This window comes from Stylophora pistillata, chromosome 11 (genome assembly GCF_964205215.1).
Source record: "Stylophora pistillata chromosome 11, jaStyPist1.2, whole genome shotgun sequence".
NCBI classification, from domain to species: Eukaryota; Metazoa; Cnidaria; class Anthozoa; order Scleractinia; family Pocilloporidae; genus Stylophora; species Stylophora pistillata.
The window spans coordinates 2,052,501-2,069,192 of record NC_142529.1 but is presented as its reverse complement, the minus strand read 5'-3'; the positions used below and the strand labels follow the sequence as shown (position 1 = coordinate 2,069,192).

Sequence of the window (16,692 nt, the reverse complement as noted above, 5' to 3'; positions counted from 1 at the left end):
AGTTTAATGGCGGATGTACTACAACAACACAACGCACGAGGCGAGTCACGTGCTAGCATACGTCATAACATTCCTCCCTTCCTTAGGAAAAGTGTCAACGAACACTAAAATAATAAAACGTCCGAGTTCCTTTAGACAGTCTCAAGCTCACTAAGGAACTTGTTCAATAAGGCGCTTAGGCGGTCTTCGGTCACGAACTGGGTAGCGTCTCTCTGGAAAAACAGTCTGGTCACGTCGATCAGACTTCTTGTATGAAACGGCTTCTTCTTGATTTACAAGATCCCTTGGTTGTTCTGGGGCTGGTTTCGCCTCCGTGGCACGAGTTTGACTCTGGTTGGGTGTTGGTTCACTATGTGAAGGAACGTGTCCTACTGTGGTGACGGGCGTTTCAGTTGGCGAATATGCTGCTAAAGACTGAGGCACATTCACTTCCCAATCCTCTGATTGTTCCTGCTTATGGGGTTGAATCTTCGTTCCTGAGAGGTCTTTCAACTGATCGATATGTCGTTTCCAAAATAACTCCTTTACCTGTACACGATAAGTCACAGGTCCTAACTTGGCAACTACCACTCCCTTGACCCAAGGATCTTGACTCTTCCTGTAGTCTTGTACCAAGACTGGATCTCCTACACTAAGCTGTCTCTTGGGCGCAGTAAGTTGTAACTTGGAGGGTTTAGATACTTTCTTTCGAAGATCTGGTCGTAAAAGATCTAGACGTGTCCGTAGTCTTCGGTTCATCAGCAATTCAGCGGGCGTACATCTTGTTGCCGTGTGCGGTGTAGTGCGATAGCTCAATAAGAATGAACAAATCTTCTGTGATATGGTACCTGGCTCACTTTTAGCTGCTTTCATCGCTTGTTTAAAGGTTCTTACTGCTCTCTCCGCTTCGCCATTAGATGCTGGATGGTATGGCGCGCTGAGGATTTGTTTCACATGGTTGTATCTTAGGAAATCTTTAAACTCTTGTGCAATAAATTGAGGGCCATTATCTGAGACAATCTCTTCGGGTAAACCATGAATAGCAAAGAGTGAGCGTAATGCGTCCACCGTTGCTTGAGCGGTTGTGCTTGACATGGGTATCACTTCTAGCCATTTAGACTTCGCGTCTACGACAACCAAAAAGAAACCACCAAGAAATGGACCACAATAATCGACATGAACTCGTTGCCAAGGTCGGTGCGGCCACATCCAGGGATTATCGGAGGTTAGTGGCGCTTTACTGTGCGTTATCTGACAGGTCTCACAGTCTTCAACTAACTGTTCGATATCTGAGTCTAACGCCGGCCACCAAACATGAAGTCTCGCTAATGCTTTCATTCGTACAATTCCAGGGTGACTCAGGTGTAACTCTGCTAACACAGTCTCCTGGTGTTTCGCTGGAATCACGACTCTTGTTCCTCTCAAAAGACATCCGTCCTCCACTGTAAACTCATTTCGTTTAGCAAAATAGCTTTTCAAATTGTCAGAAACCTCGGACTTGTCCGGCCATCCATAAAGGGTGAAGTGAATGACTCTCGATAACACTGGGTCTCGGGCTGGATCTTCCCGAAGCCGTTTAGAATTGATTGGAACTCTAGCAACTTGGATCTTGTTGACGTCTGCAGATTCTTCGTCAACGTGTAAGTCAACGTCTGTTCCTTTACACGGAAGTCTTGATAAGGCGTCTGCATTCTCATTCTGCTTTGATCTGCGGTACTTGATATCATACTGGTAAGCTGAAAGCTGGATTGCCCATCTTTGAATGCGTGATGCAGCTACGGCTGGAATCGCCTTCTTGGAACCAAACAATAACGTTAGGGGCTGATGGTCTGTCAGAAGGGTAAATCTGCGGCCATACAGAAATTGCTGGAATTTGCGAATACCAAAAATGATGGCTAGAGCTTCTTTTTCAATTACTGAATAATTTCGTTCAGATTTGGTTAGAGATCGCGAGGCGTAAGCAATCGGACGCTCAGTTCCATTAGCAGTGATGTGTGAAATTACTGCTCCCAGGCCTACTGGTGAAGCGTCTACGGCTAACTGAACTGCAAGCTTGGGATTGTAATGAACTAACACTTTTGAAGAAGCCAGAGTATCTTTAAGAGCTTGAAATGATACTTGACACTCCCTATTCCAACACCAGGGTGTGTCCTTCGATAGTAACTGGTTCAAAGGACTGACCAATGTTGACATGTTTGGGATGAATTTGCGATAGTAGTTTACCAAACCTAAAAATGATTGCAATTCTGTTCGGTTCTCAGTTTCACAAACTTCTAGGACTGCTTGAACTTTGGCTGGGGAAGGATGTATACCTTCCCGATCCAACACGAATGCAAAATATTCCACTTTAGGTTGCATAATCGCACACTTAGAAACCTTAAACTTAGCTCCACATTCTTCAAATTTCTTGAGAGTATGGTGCAAGTTCTCGATATGCTGCTCATCGTTTTGACCAGTGACGATCAAATCATCCAATATTCCGCCAGTTTGGGCCAGGCCATCTAGCATTTTGTCAATCATCTGTTGGAATATTGCAGGTGCAGCTGCCACTCCAAATGGTAGTCTAGTGTACCGGTATAAACCTAAGTGGGTATTAATGGTGACATAGGGTTGGGACTTCTCATCCAGGACTACTTGCTGGTAGGCATGACTGAGGTCTAGCTTAGTAAATAATTCACCTCCATTCAACTTTGTGAATAATTCGTCTGGTGTCGGCATAGGGTACTCTGGGACATCTAAGTAAGGGTTAATGGTGAGTTTGAAATCGCCACAAATTCTCACTGTTCCATCTGGTTTAAGAACGGGAACAATTGGTGTGGCCCAATCCGAACTTTCAACCTTTTTTAATACTCCTTCTTTCACTAGGCGCTTCAGCTCCTTTTCCACCTTCTCCCTGAGTGCGTAAGGCATCGGACGAGACTTGAAATACTGAGGTGTAGCATTCTCTTTCACTTTGAGCTGAGCTGTGAATCCAGTAATGGTACCTAGTTTACCATCAAACAATTTGGGGTACTGTTGAACTACATCTTCTAACTTGGGTCTTGCTTGGTTAGCTTGTCGAACAGCATTAATGCGGTGCCAGTTCAACTTAATCTTGGACAACTAATCTCTTCCCATGAGAGCAACACCTTTCCCTTTAGTAACTATAATGGGTAGGTCAAGTTCTTGAGATCCATACTTAACATGAACAGCAGTTTCCCCATACACCGGTATCGAATGCCCAGAATAGCTCCTTAAAGTCACGTTAGACTTTTGCAGAGGAACCGAGCCCAAATCGTTTTGCCATATTTCTTCAGGGATCACAGTCACTGCAGCTCCTGTGTCCAATTCTAATTTACAGGGAACATTATTGATATTAAGCGATATCAATATTTCATCCGATTTCTTTCTTGAGGAATTTCTCACAGAAAACATAGGCCATTCACGGTTGTATGCGTCACCGGAGTTTTCAGGATGTGAGGAGTCAGAAGCCTCACTACCAGAACCACTTCTAGTGTCTAACAACTTAATTCTTGAATCTTTTTTCTTCTTCTTTCCCTGTTTAAATGTTTGTGGCTTGGGTTTACCTTGGGTTGGGGATTTCGCAGACTTCTTCTGCAGACATTGTGGAATGATGTGCCCTTTTCGTTTGCATATGTGACACTCGGAATCTTATGAAAACACTTTTCAGGTAAATGATTTCGCCTACCACAACGAAAACATGGGTCATGTACCTCCACCTTCCGAACGGGTTTAGGCTCACTAGAAATCTCGAATATTTCCTTGTCTGTCAACTCCATGCCAACGGCGATATCTACTGCTTTCTTTAGTGTTAAATCTGCTACTCCTAATAATTTTCTTCGAATCGTTTGTGAGGTAATGCCACACACCAGTCTATCCCTCAATGCTTCATCGCGATATACCCCAAACTCACAAGTTTCTGCTAATTTTTGCAACTTAGCTAAAAATTCACGAATTGACTGACCTTCCACTTGATTGTACTTGTGAAATTTGTACCTTTCGGCGATGATAATTGGTTTCGGCGTCAAATGTCGGCCCATAACTTCTACAATTTCCGTGAACGATAACTCTGTGGGTTTAGTCGGCGTAGTTAAACTCTTTAACACAGCATACATCTTCCCACCAATCGAGGTAAGTAAACTGGCTGCCTTTTTCTCGTTGGGAACATTGTTCACCACAAAGAACATCTCCAAACGCTCTACGTATGTCGACCACTCTTCCACTTTCGGGTCAAAATTCTCCATTCGTCCGAAATAACCAGCAACTGGGGCACTGAATGAAGCTGCACTCGCTCCTTCGACTTCGACCTCGGTGGTATTATCTCCCCCGGGCATGTTACTTAATCCCGTAACTCGTCGCCAAAATTTGTAGTGTTTGGAGAGACGAGAATAGAGTCAATTGCAATATTAACTCAACTAGTTTAATGGCGGATGTACTACAACAACACAACGCACGAGGCGAGTCACGTGCTAGCATACGTCATAACAGCATTTTCCCTTTGTCAGTTTTATGAGTTTTTCAAAGTATTTGTCCCTTACAAATTTTAGAAGGTGCAGCAAGCAGTTGTCTACCCTCTTGTTCCACTTTCCTTTCAAATAGTTATATTTAAAAACTCTGTGAAATGCTTCCACAATCATGTTGGTGTTAATCCCTAAACCAGCACGGTAGCAATAGGCCCACATTCCTTTCTTCCTAAGCCACTGTCTTTCAAAGTAGGTGCTAAACCCAGCACTAATGGAAGGGAGGCACTCCTCAAGTTTGCACAAGAGGGTTTTAAATGCAGGTACAGTCATTGCTTGCATAACAGTTCTAAGCATTTTGTAAATGTCCTCAGCCATTTCACTGTCTTTAACTTTAGCCCGTAGTTCCTGTTTCCAAGCTCTGTCTACATGCCAAATGCAGATCAGCCTGATTGTTTTTCCCCCCATGATAGCCACCCAGGCATTATAAAACTGGGTTGCGGTATCACTCATTATCCAATGAGGTGATAACTCACCACAGTTTTCTCTCAATAATTTGAAGAAAAGACACATATGAGTAGAATCCTCATGGTTTGAAAGGCACCAAGCCACAGGCAGCCCCTCTCCACATTCATCAGTAACCGTTACTGTGGTTAGCAGAGAGTCATATCCTGTAGTTCCATGTGTTGAGTCGGTACAAACACCTTTGGAAGCGAACTTTTGGGCCATTACCTTTTGGAAGGGGCTCTGGATGACTATGAAGAAGTCTTCCTGAAGTAGATCGAGATCTTCTAGGGCTTGCTCTCCCTGAAACTTGTAAAACAGTACCAGGTTGTTCCCACTTTCCTACCACTCTTGAATCCAGGCCCGAAAACTTTCTTGGTCATTTTCAGACCTTTGGACTTCCCCCAAATCAACGTCTCCTACCCCTAACCCTGCAGGAGACGGGAACTCCATTTATCCGTCCCTATCCGAGAAGACTAGAATATCTAACCATTTCTTGATGTATAGAAACGAAAGGTAGCATATTATTCTCAATTATTTTAAGACCTTAAGTGTTGGTCCGGCCGTCTAGCGGAGGATCCGGAACTGATGGATTTTGCTGTGAAATTTTCACAGCAAATTATGCAAGTTCAGAGATGAACTTTTCCTGCGCTACCCAGAACTTTAGGCACTGTTTTCTCCAGAGCCCTCAACAAGCACTGGTTTCTATAACCAGAGGCAAGTGTTCACTGAAATAATTCAAAAGAACAAACCTAATTCTTGCAACTGGCTCCTTGAAATTGACAGTGGTTCTTTTATCAAGGATGTTGTTATGCCTTGTGTTTTTAAAAAACAGCACTCGGCATTTTTGGAATTTTCTTGTGGAATTGTCGGGTCCCTTGCGATTGTGCAAAGGAAACACAAGATGCACTAAGAAAGAAGTGGGGAAAAAATGGAAGTGGCCATTGGCATCAATTCAATTTTTAGTAAAGATGAGATTTTTGGTAATCTGAATGACACCCACCAAGAATTACTGAAACAAATTGGTCTAGAATTTAATGAATTTGGAGAAGTGGTTGTAGGCCATGTTGACATTGAAAAGTACATTTCATTGTTTCTTGCCCAACCTGGAACTCAGAGTGTAATAAATACACCCAACAATTGTCTGATTCTAATGAATTACACAGATGGTTTTCCGTGGGTTAAATGGTCTCATCATTTTACGGCAGAAACCAGTGTAAGAGTGAAACTAGTTGAGCCTTACAATTTACTTAGCAGAGTTTTGACTGTTGCCGTTGGGGAATGATGACTAGGAGACAACAAAAAAAATGTGGTCATGCTGTTTATAAACAGCTTCAAAAGCTAAAAACAATTAAACATCCACTGACTGGGCAAGAAATAAAAATTATTAGTCTACGACACACTTGTGGGGATGGTAAGGAAAGGAGGTTATCTACTGGCAGTTCATCTGCCAAATCTACTTATCTAATCCCAGAAGCTCCAGAGCACCAGAGCCAACTGGGTGACATGAAGATCATCTGTGCAGAACCAGTTTGGAGAGTTTTAGATGCAGAGAGTTGCCAAAAAAGAAATTTGAGAATGAACTATGTGGAAAAGCCCCCACTAAAGAAAAGCGCAGAGAGTTTGCAAAACAAAATCTTGGGAACGCTGGGCATAAAAATTTGAATGGTACAGTCTTTTTGGAGTACTACCCTGGTACTGCTCACCTTGGGTCTCGGTCTCCTGAAACACTATGTTTGCGAATTGCAAAAATTGCAGCAGGTAAAATGTGCCTTTTTCAAACTAGTTCACATCAACAGTGATTGTATTGTGCCAGAAAATATCTATATCTCATCCACAGAAAGTTTTTAAGGTTTAACACACTTAGCCACCAGGAAGTTGTCTTTAGCTTTACTTTCCTTGCAACAATAGAGGTAGGGGTCTGTAGGGTGATTATGGATATTTCTACAAAATGTGTAGCTCCATAAAATATTGATATCTCCCCCATGGAAGGCACTTTTTATAAGCACCCCCACCCTCCAGAAATTCTGAAAAATCTTCAAATATTTTAATTATAGTTTTTGGTCTTTGAGAATGAGACCCCAGGAATTTTCATTTGCCTTCTGTGGAGGGGGGGGGGGATAATGGCTAGTTACTGGAACTACACAATAAGAGTAACAAAAACAAAATAAGTAAAGCGACATGTTCAAAAATTATCAAAGTCCTTTTAAAATTAGGAAATAACATGTATGCCTATCACAAGTTTGCACCCTTTCACTAAAAATCCTGTAAAATTATAAACTACATTTTACATAAATTGGGTATAGTATAAAACCCAACTGATACTGTATACCACAATAATATCTGGAATTTTTACAGTTTAAAAAAGTAGTTGTGTGCTACACAACTCTGCAAGTCTGTTCATTTCAATTCTGTTCATCTTCATGACTGAAGATTCCTTGAGTCTAGATATCATGTCATTACCAGAGTTGGAGAGGAAGGTTCGAAGGCAGAGTTGTATCATTGAAGCAGAAGTCAACCAGAAATCGACTGGCAAATGGACGGAGGAATGTATCCTGGCAAGTGAAAAACCACCATACCGGATTACAGTGGGACTGATGCGTCAAAATGAGCCTAAATTGAGCCAGTTGAAAGAGCTGCTACAAAAAATTCCATCCTTGAAGCGAGCAGCCGATGGAGGCCTTCAGGCAACTTACCAACCAAGCTCGAACGTCCATGGAAATCCCAAGGAAAGGTATTCGGTCTTGAAAGATCCGACTCTCGTCAGAGCCGGGTAGTTCGCTTGTGTACATCTCTTAAGCACATTACCATCGCACAATAAAACTGAGTACGTCGTCAAAATGTACTCCCTGATGGAAATTAATTTTAAAACAGTCTTCTGCGGGAAAGAATTGAGCGCTGAGTCGAGAATACTATCCCAGAATTGGACTCACGGAAGCCATCCAAGTGAGTAAAATTTTCACCTTTCAGAGCAATAGCTGTCTTTCAGAACATTTCTTTGTCGCAAACTTTCCCGCACGGCGTCCAACCGACCGCCATGCTTCGAAAACAGATTGAATTGGCGCGCGCGTTTGCTCATGCGATAGGGCATTAAAATTTCTTTCCCCAGGCCCCCGCAATGACGTCACAGATCACCTGGTAAAGAGAAAAAAGAAAAAGACCGGTAATAGAAGAACACAATTACAAAGGTGTTTTTGTACAAGCAAATTAAAACGTTAACTTCAAATCTTTTTGTGGTAACAACCCTAAATTGGACGTAATTTTTCAAAAACATGGGGAATGTCTCTTGAGAAAAATCACTGGATCAGTTCCCCAGTATTTTCTGGGCCATTTTCGGAAAGGATATGATCATTCAGCCTAAAAAGATGATACGATCGTCGTTGAGGCAGCTTAGTCTCTAAAACCAGTTAGTCGTATCTTTTATTCACGCATCACTTTCATTACGTTACTTACGCAGTAACTATCCTTTTAATCGGCGGTGGAGCAAACTACGGACGCGTAGAAGTTTATCACCACGGGACGTGGGGCACAGTGTGCGATGATGGTTGGGATGTCAAGGACGCCAATGTGGTTTGTCTACAGCTTGGCTTTTCTAATGCATCACGGGTTCCTAATAGCGTTAAAAACGGTCAGGGGTCTGGTCCAATCTGGATGGGTGATATCAACTGCCAAGGAGGAGAGACAATGTCTCATTGTCCGTTCGGTGGCTGGGGAAGCCATAACTGTGGCCATCATGAGGATGCAAGTGTGGTTTGTAACGCATAGATTGGTCGCAAATATTCTCGTGATATTGCACTGCACGACCTTACTGCAAAATGCTCACATTGACATTATAGTGGCTTTAAGTTTCTGGGCGGAACACGATCACACCAAAATGTAGTGCAGTAAATGGTTTGAACCCGGGGGTAACATGTGAAGGTGTAGTCTGATCGTCCGGGTGAGTGTAGTCCTGAGAAGGACTGTTGTCGGTGGCAGTGACTGACGTTTCGACAACCTGTGCGGAAGTCATCATCAGAGTCAAGTGAGTGATTGTTGTCAGTAGAATGTTCTTATTCCAGTTCGTGTGAAATGATCGGTTGGTTTTGCCGTGATGTTATTGGCTGTAAGACTCAAGTGACGTAAGTCGTTCGTGATTGGTCTGTTTCGGTCTGTCGGTAAAGCTAGGTTGTTCTTTTTCGGTCGTTTGTGATGTTTATGTCGTGAATGAGTCGTTTGTATGGGGCGGGTAGTTGTTGACATCTGTTTAGGGGAGTCTGTTCTAAGTTAGTAAACCAGCTTTCCAGAGTCAGTCGTTGAAAATAGTCAGTGCTGTAGGTTAGGCATTGCGCAGAGTCCCAGTCAATGTTGTGGTTGGTAAGTCGATGGTGTTCAGCAATGTGAGTGCTGACATCACCTTTCCTCGTCGCCCGTCTGTGTTCAGTCAGTCTTGTTGTGAGGTTTCTGCCAGTCTCACCGATGTAGGAGGCTTGGCAGTCGGAACAATTGATCTTATAAATCGTTCCCTGTCTGTTCCTCGGTTCGTCTTTGTCTTTAACGTTGGTTAGTAACTGACGTAGTGTGGTGATGGGTTTGTGGGCGACGCGGATATTGAAGGGTAGTAAGATGCGCGAGATGTTTTCAGACATACCTTTTATGTACGGTATGGTTGCTGTAGTCGTAGGGGTTGCGGTGTCGTTTGTTTCGGTAGTGGTAGTGGGTCGGTGAGTGTTTCGTCGGATGAAGTCGTTGTTGTAGTTGTTCTTCGTAAAAACACGGTGAAGGTATTTGTTCTCGTCGGATAAGCTGTCTGTCGAGTCACATACTAGTTGTGCGCGTCGTGTTAGAGTTCTGATAGTTGTGGCTTTGTGTGATGTAGGGTTGTAGGATGACTCGTCTAGTAATCTGTCGGTGTGTGTCGGTTTCCTGTAAACTGTCGTTCGTAATGAGTTGTCGTTGTGGCTTACCAGGCAGTCTAGAAAAGGAAGTTTGCCATTTTCTTCGACTTCTCTGGTAAACTGTATGTCAGTGTTTTGTTCGTTAAGGTGGTTGTGGAATGCGTCAATTTCGTCGTGTCGAACGGCGGTGAATGTGTCGTCAACGTAACGTAACCAAAGCGGTATCGTTTGTCGGCAAGTCGAAAGGGCGCGTTCCTCGATGTTCTGCATCACAATTTCTGCTATAACAACAGAAACTGGAGACCCCATGGCAGTGCCGTGTAACTGTGTAGTGTTTACCGTTGTACTGAAAGTAAGTAGACGTTAGGCAAATGTTTAGCAAGTCCATGATGTCGTCTGTCGGTAGCGGTAGTGGTTCGGTAGATTTTCGGATTGCAGTCTCAGTGCATTGTAATGCTAATTGAAGTGGAATACTTGTGAACAGTGATTTCACATCAAATGACACTAGTTTGTAGTCGTCAGGTATCTGAACAGTCTTGGTAGCGTTAATGAAGTCTTCAGTGGATTGTAGTTTATGTCTGGATTTGTCGGTTAGCGGTTGTAGTATTGTCGTAGTAGTATGTAGTATCAGATATTACCGTCAAAAAGGCGAATTAAGAGAGCACTTAGCTTATTTTAACTTATGAATCCATCACGTAAAAATATAACTAGATTAAAATCAATCGGTATAAAGAATGTGGTATGACGGGATGAAAAAAAACAAAACAAAACAAAAACAGAAGTTGGGCCCCAATTGTAATGTAGCCCCCAACTCCACATAACATACACTAAAATCATGTCAAAGTATGATAGTTAAATAGCGAGAGTTTACAATCTTTTGTAGATAGGTAAAAGTACACAGGAGGACTATAAGTCATTAGTAGTTAGGCGGGTTCTCAAAGTAATGAATGAATCAATTGCTTTGATACTAGATGGTAACGAGTTTCATTTGAATACGTGTTTCTAAAAATCCAGTGCGCAATCATAACCTCTACCTACTGAAAGATTAACAGTATTTCTGGTCCTTTTTTTGTGTGAAACGCAAGCCTAATATGTAGGATCTACACTTAAAGGGAAGAGACTGAAAGAAAACTTAGCTTATAAACGTAGCTTAAGCTTTTACATGTTATCTGTATTGTGATGTCGGTCCAGTACAGGAAATGCAATTATTTAGCGTATATAGTGATTCGTAACTTCCCAAGAAGACTCATTGTGGGCAACAGCGAGATACTACCTTTAGCTAGACAGATTGTAATAGGCAGCGAAGAAGTGTTGGAATAGATCTCATAATGGTGAGCATGGTTATCAGTCTTTTTTTGTGCACGACGATTAGCCTTTCAAATCTTACGTTGAGTGGAAACTACCTTTTTTACTCATGTTACTGGGCCAACAAGGCTAATTGCATCAATAAAAGCGAATGACAGATAGTTTTGCCAACTAATGAAGGCCTCTGAAGAAAGTTATTGGATAAGATTAAAACTAAGCTTCTTCTTGTAGTTTTAACTTTGAAAGGTTAACGCAGAGTTGTATGTTGTTCACTTATTTCAGTTCGGTAATATAGTTGCTGTATGTGTTATCATAAAAACAATTAAATGTGACTGTGGACCATTTCTGTCGTAGTTCCATGTTTGAAATCGCAAATTGTTTTCTTGGCAGACACCTTGATGAAGTGATACTCCAAACTTTAGCCGAAAAGTGGCTACCAATGAAGGCTGAATAAATTATAAGTTACCCTGATGGCGCTTAGTTACTTTGACCAGCTTTCATTACCTGCTGGTTGCCGGTTTGTTTGCTTGATTTGAGAGGCGCCATTTGGGCTTTATTTGTGTTACGACGGAAGCAGACAGAAAGATTCCTCTAGTTTTTCTTTCTTTAAAGGCTGATAGTTTCGAAAGAAACTGTTTGGGGCTGCGTCGGTGGGGGTAACGAAATAATTTGGATATATCAACAAAGTTGAAATGGTAAATTTCTTTCTTTGTTTTGTTAAAACGCTGCAGTATTTCTTGAAAATATGCATAGAACTGGAATTTGTCATCTGAAGAGAGTTCACCTCAGTTTCGAAAGAAACTGTTTGGGGCTGCGTCGGTGGGGGTAACGAAATAATTTGGATATATCAACAAAGTTGAAATGGTAAGTTTCTTTCTTTGTTTTGTTAAGACGCTGCAGTATTACTTGAAAATATGCATAGAACTGGAATTTGTCATCTGAAGAGAGTGGACCTCGAAAGAGTGGTAAGTTGCATCATCTTGAGTTGTTTCGACATCTTGGCCATAATGGTGGAAAATCCGATGGAGGTCTGAGACTGGTTATGAATAATTTCACGAAAGCGAGGCCACCCGGGTAACACATATGGCGTCTGACGCGAATACAAACTCTCACAATTCCTCGAGCTCTTTCACCGAAAATGACATTCCTGGAGCTTCCTTGGGAGGAAGAAATCCCTCACAATTGAAGACTGAGTACTTGAGAATCTGGTTGAAGTGCAGAGGTGACACAGCGAGAGGTTTAAAGACAAAAGCAGAGCTTGTGAAATGGTTAGTTTCGAGCACAAGATGCATATCTCGAGATGTTTTGATTGCTTGAGAAAATTGTCAATTGTGATTCCTTACACTTAAATTGACCTAATTTCTTATACTTTAGGGTCCTTGAATACATCAAGAGCGGAAAGGATAAAATCATCATTGATCCTGATCCCAACAATCTTTATTCTAAACGAAAACAACTACGCTCGACAACCAACTCAAGTTCACACTCCACCGCTAAACGACATGTTCCCGTCAAGTTCCCAGAGTCTCATGATGTGGGGCTACTCACCTCAGAAGATGCCTCTGTTTGCTAGAGCGGAATGAACCAATCATATAACACGTTCTGGGGGTCTAGATAATTGTAGATTTTCATTAAAACAGTGTTGTTAGGAAACGAAGTATAGAAGGACACAGCAGAATTGTCGGCGCTAAATCTTTCAATAGAAAAAAGTCTACTTTTTAAACATTCACTCTTCTTTGAAATGTTTTTTATTTCCCTTTAGAGCTCTTCTATTCTCATTTCATACTGTTTCACAAGCGCGACAATACTCTGATCGGTCTCAATGCATGCCTCCTTCCACTCGACCAAATCGGTCTGAGTTTCGGCATCTTTTCTCTTTGCCTCATTTTCGACGTTGTTTTCATTAGATTCTACAGTTATAGTCTGACTCTCTAGCTGTTCATTGATTTATCATTTACGATGCTTTCTGAGCACACCGTGAATAAAGCCCTGGATGATTGATGAGTAGTTGCTTGACTAATGAGTCTTTGAGGTGGAGGCGTCCTTTTGCGCGGCGAAGTACGCCACTGAAATACCGAAGGTACAGCATTGTTTTGAAGGAATATTTTGCCCGCAATAGTTTTCTTCGAGTCTTCCTTTTTAAAATGGTGCGAGCAGACCATGGTCGAGTCGAAGACTTTGAAGTTTTTTCCTTCCTCACGACGGATAGCATGAAGCCATTGCTTTCTCGCGAGTTTTCTTTGGGAAACTTGAAGTAAGATATATTTGAAACATTTTCGTCGCGATATCACCTAGTAGTACATAAAGGAACACAGCAGTGGCATGGCATTGTACATATCTTGAGCCTTTGCTATACTAGTAGTCGATCCTTTAAGAAATAAAGCTTTTTGGATCGATGAATTGCGCCAGAAAATTTTGGACAAGCGTTCACAAGTGCACAAATCCATGCCCGGGTGGCCTCGTCCCCATGCACTAGTTTTAGTCTTCACTCGCCCGCCGCCATTATGGCAAAGACAGCTTCTCTTTAGGTATATCTTTCCTTGTTAGGAATTTGATACAGGAAATGACCAAAGCGCAAAACGATTTACAAAAGACATAAAAAAATTTCATTCTCTAGAATATGGTTATATCATTTGTTATATCTTAAAAATATTGGAGTAACCAAAACTGTCAGAATACTATGCATTTTAAAATTTATTCTCAGTGTATCCTTCGGTAGAAATTTTTTTCCAATGGCAGCCCCCCTTCTGATAATTATTTGACAGATTTTACTCTTTGTTGATCAGAAAACAAACTGTTAAGACTTACCACTCTAAGTTGTCCAGAGCGGGTCTCACACAGACGATCACAATACAAGATAATGCATCATTAGATCGTTTTTAAACCTTTCGCCACATTCACTAGTTATATCAAAACATGCATTTGTTCTTAACTCAGCTAGACCATTATGCAGGTATTACCGGGCCCAAAGTGTGCATCAGTGACCAGAAATGAAGATCTAGATTGGCTATCGCAAGAGATCACTGAGGGCTGGAAACCACTTGGACGTCGTCTTGGCATCAAAGAAGCAACGCTTACGGCGATTCACATGGAAAATGAGGAATACACTGAAAAAGCATACAGAATGTTATTGCACTGGAAACAGAAAGAAGGTTTAGCTGCAACATTTGGGGTCATGTATAATGCTTCGGGCCATAAATCTGTAAAACGAAAAGATAGCCGGAAGAACTTCCCAGCAAAATGGATGAGGTTATTGAGTAGCTTTTTTTCGGTCTTTTAGAGCTACGCTATTAATGAAGAAATTGTAAGCGTGCAGTGTGCACCCATCGAGTTATGGCTGCACGCGGGAGGTTGCTAAGCACTGAATAAGCGTAAGAAGTGGAAGGGCCTCTTGAGTGGTTAGCAAACCTCCCACGTGTCGACAAATGCATCCATAACTCGATGGTTGCACGCCGCACGCTAACCATTTCTTAGATAACAATCAGAACCACGGGTAACCTCAGAACGCGCGTTTTGTAAAGCTATGTATTATGTCACTTAGTATGTAAGCTAAAACAGTGGATAATGTCAAAGGCGCACTCCGACTGGCTATTCGAACTCTGAAGTCACTTTGCTATTCACCTTTGCGTATCTCACGCCCGAAAATATTGCAAACGTTTCTCATTCATTCATCTTTATTTATTTGAGCAGGTTGAGTTAATGGCAGCAATTTGCTGATGTGGACCTACCATCTTCTCCACCCATCCCACCCCAGGGGAGGACATCCACCACACAGTAATCTCGTGCGTGGGAAATTAAGGTCTCCTACCTCTAATCCTGCAAGAGGCGGGGCTTACGGTTTATTCGTCCTTATCTGAGAACACTAGAATCTCTGTTCGTTTCTTGATATTATAGAAAGGTAGCAAATTCTTCTCAGTTACTTTAAGACCATGAGTAGTGGTCCGGCTGGGCCTTCCGCACAACACAATCCGGCGCTCTAACCAATTGAGCTAACGGGGGGGGGGGTGGGGGGAACGGTGGGAATGAATGAGTAGAAATCATTTTTTTGTGCCATGTTATCTCACTGTTCTAGTATATACTAACAAAACTATTGACATAAACCTGCAGGGCAGGCGCAATTTGGGCGAGCAAGCGCTCGGTAATTTTTAGGGAAAAATGGCCGCCATCTTCTATTTTAACAGCAGCGGAGGGCTGGAGAGAGAAAGGAATTTATATCAAGGGGGTGAGTGATTGTCAAGGATAAGGAGAGGGGCTGAGGCAGGGAAGTGAATATTACCCTTCACCCGCCCCCTACCCCCACTGTCCACTCTGACTCCAAATCAGAAAACGCGTTCGGATAAACGATCACGAGCTTATAACTTTAACTCGTCCAGGTAAGACACCTGCACTGACGGCTGCTATTCACCTTAGTGCCACAGCTGGCTAGCGGTGCACGATTACCTCGACTCTTCACGACTTAGTAAATATCCACTCCTAATACCGCCACTTCGGTGGAGTTTTACTAGTACTACATGGACTTTTTTCGAGTACTGCACTCAAAAATGAAACATATTCTTAAGTTATATTTCGACGCAATATCTCACCGTTCAGCGAAAGAGTGAAACATTTTTGAAGTTTTATGTTTGTTCCTCAAGATCGTTTCACACTTTGGCCGCGGTATTAAGCGTCCCCGCACTCCTCTGAAAAATTCTTCGAAACCTTGACTTCTAATCGAGGTAGGGGTCAATAATAGTAAAAACTTGAATGAACTATATAGACTTAGCCATCCCTTTAAAGCGGAGCTCCATTTGATTTAGTTTCCAGCCCCTTCACTTATTGAAACTCCTCTACACTGGCTGTCGAAGAGGTCATATCCAAGACAACCTAGGGATCAGTCCAGCAGGGGGGGATGATGAGATCTGGAACAAAGGGACGATGTTCTCATAACTTGCAAAGTCGGTCAGTGGTATTTCCAGGCTGCTGAGGACTTTCGTTGATGTTCATAACGTCTTGAGCGGATTTTTGACAATTGGAAATATCTTTTTCTTTAGATGTATTGTATGATGTCAGTATCGGTTGAGACGATATTTTAGCGAGAATGACTGTCAATTTCGGTTCGGAGAAACGAGCAAAATTGAAAGAAACGACGGTAAAAAAATTCGAGCTAAGATGTCATCGGTCGATTGAACGGTATTCATGTGAGAACAGTTTGATAACCGATGTTGACCGTTATTCGTATTCAGTTGAAATAGAAGTACTCATCGGTAGTTAAAAAGAAACGGAAGAATACAGTGTACTACTACCATTCTTTCAGTCTTTCGAGCTTTAGACTAAGGTAACCTCTTTTCAAACATTGAACGTGTCAAAACTCCTGTGCAGGACAGGCCTCGGGTTTCTGCACCATGGGGGGGGGGGGGGGAGGCTGCCAAGCTCACGGTTGGTAAACATGAAACGGTCAGCATTCTTCGAATTCCTTCGGTCGCTGAGTCTGGCACTGATCATAGTGAGGAAGCTGTGTTCATGATTTCAGCATCGATTTTCTTGAAAAGTTGAAGGGATGAAGCACAAGCATCTCATCGATCAAAAACTCT

The 16,692-nt window shown here is 42.2% G+C and overlaps 2 protein-coding genes, 1 long non-coding RNA gene and 1 pseudogene across 3 annotated transcripts in view; 1 reads left to right on the top strand and 3 right to left on the bottom strand.

Moving 5' to 3' along the window:
* The window catches only part of LOC148719641 (uncharacterized), a 146,975-nt gene that overhangs the window by 58,902 nt on the left and 71,381 nt on the right, over nucleotides 1–16,692 (bottom strand). The window lies entirely within an intron of this gene.
* LOC148719646 (uncharacterized) lies at nucleotides 4,449–5,659 on the bottom strand (annotated as a pseudogene).
* On the top strand, nucleotides 7,766–8,807 carry LOC148719645 (galectin-3-binding protein A-like). Its single transcript, XM_088738810.1, has 2 exons — nucleotides 7,766–7,889; nucleotides 8,401–8,807. The coding sequence occupies exons 1-2, from the start codon at nucleotides 7,784–7,786 to the stop codon at nucleotides 8,706–8,708; spliced, it is 414 nt and encodes a 137-aa protein (XP_088594936.1). The 5' UTR covers nucleotides 7,766–7,783; the 3' UTR covers nucleotides 8,709–8,807.
* The window catches only part of LOC148719644 (uncharacterized), a 12,321-nt gene continuing 8,111 nt past the window's right edge, over nucleotides 12,483–16,692 (bottom strand). The window contains exon 3 of the long non-coding RNA XR_015993267.1: nucleotides 12,483–14,229. This is a non-coding gene — a long non-coding RNA (uncharacterized LOC148719644). The remainder of the gene's footprint in view (nucleotides 14,230–16,692) is intronic.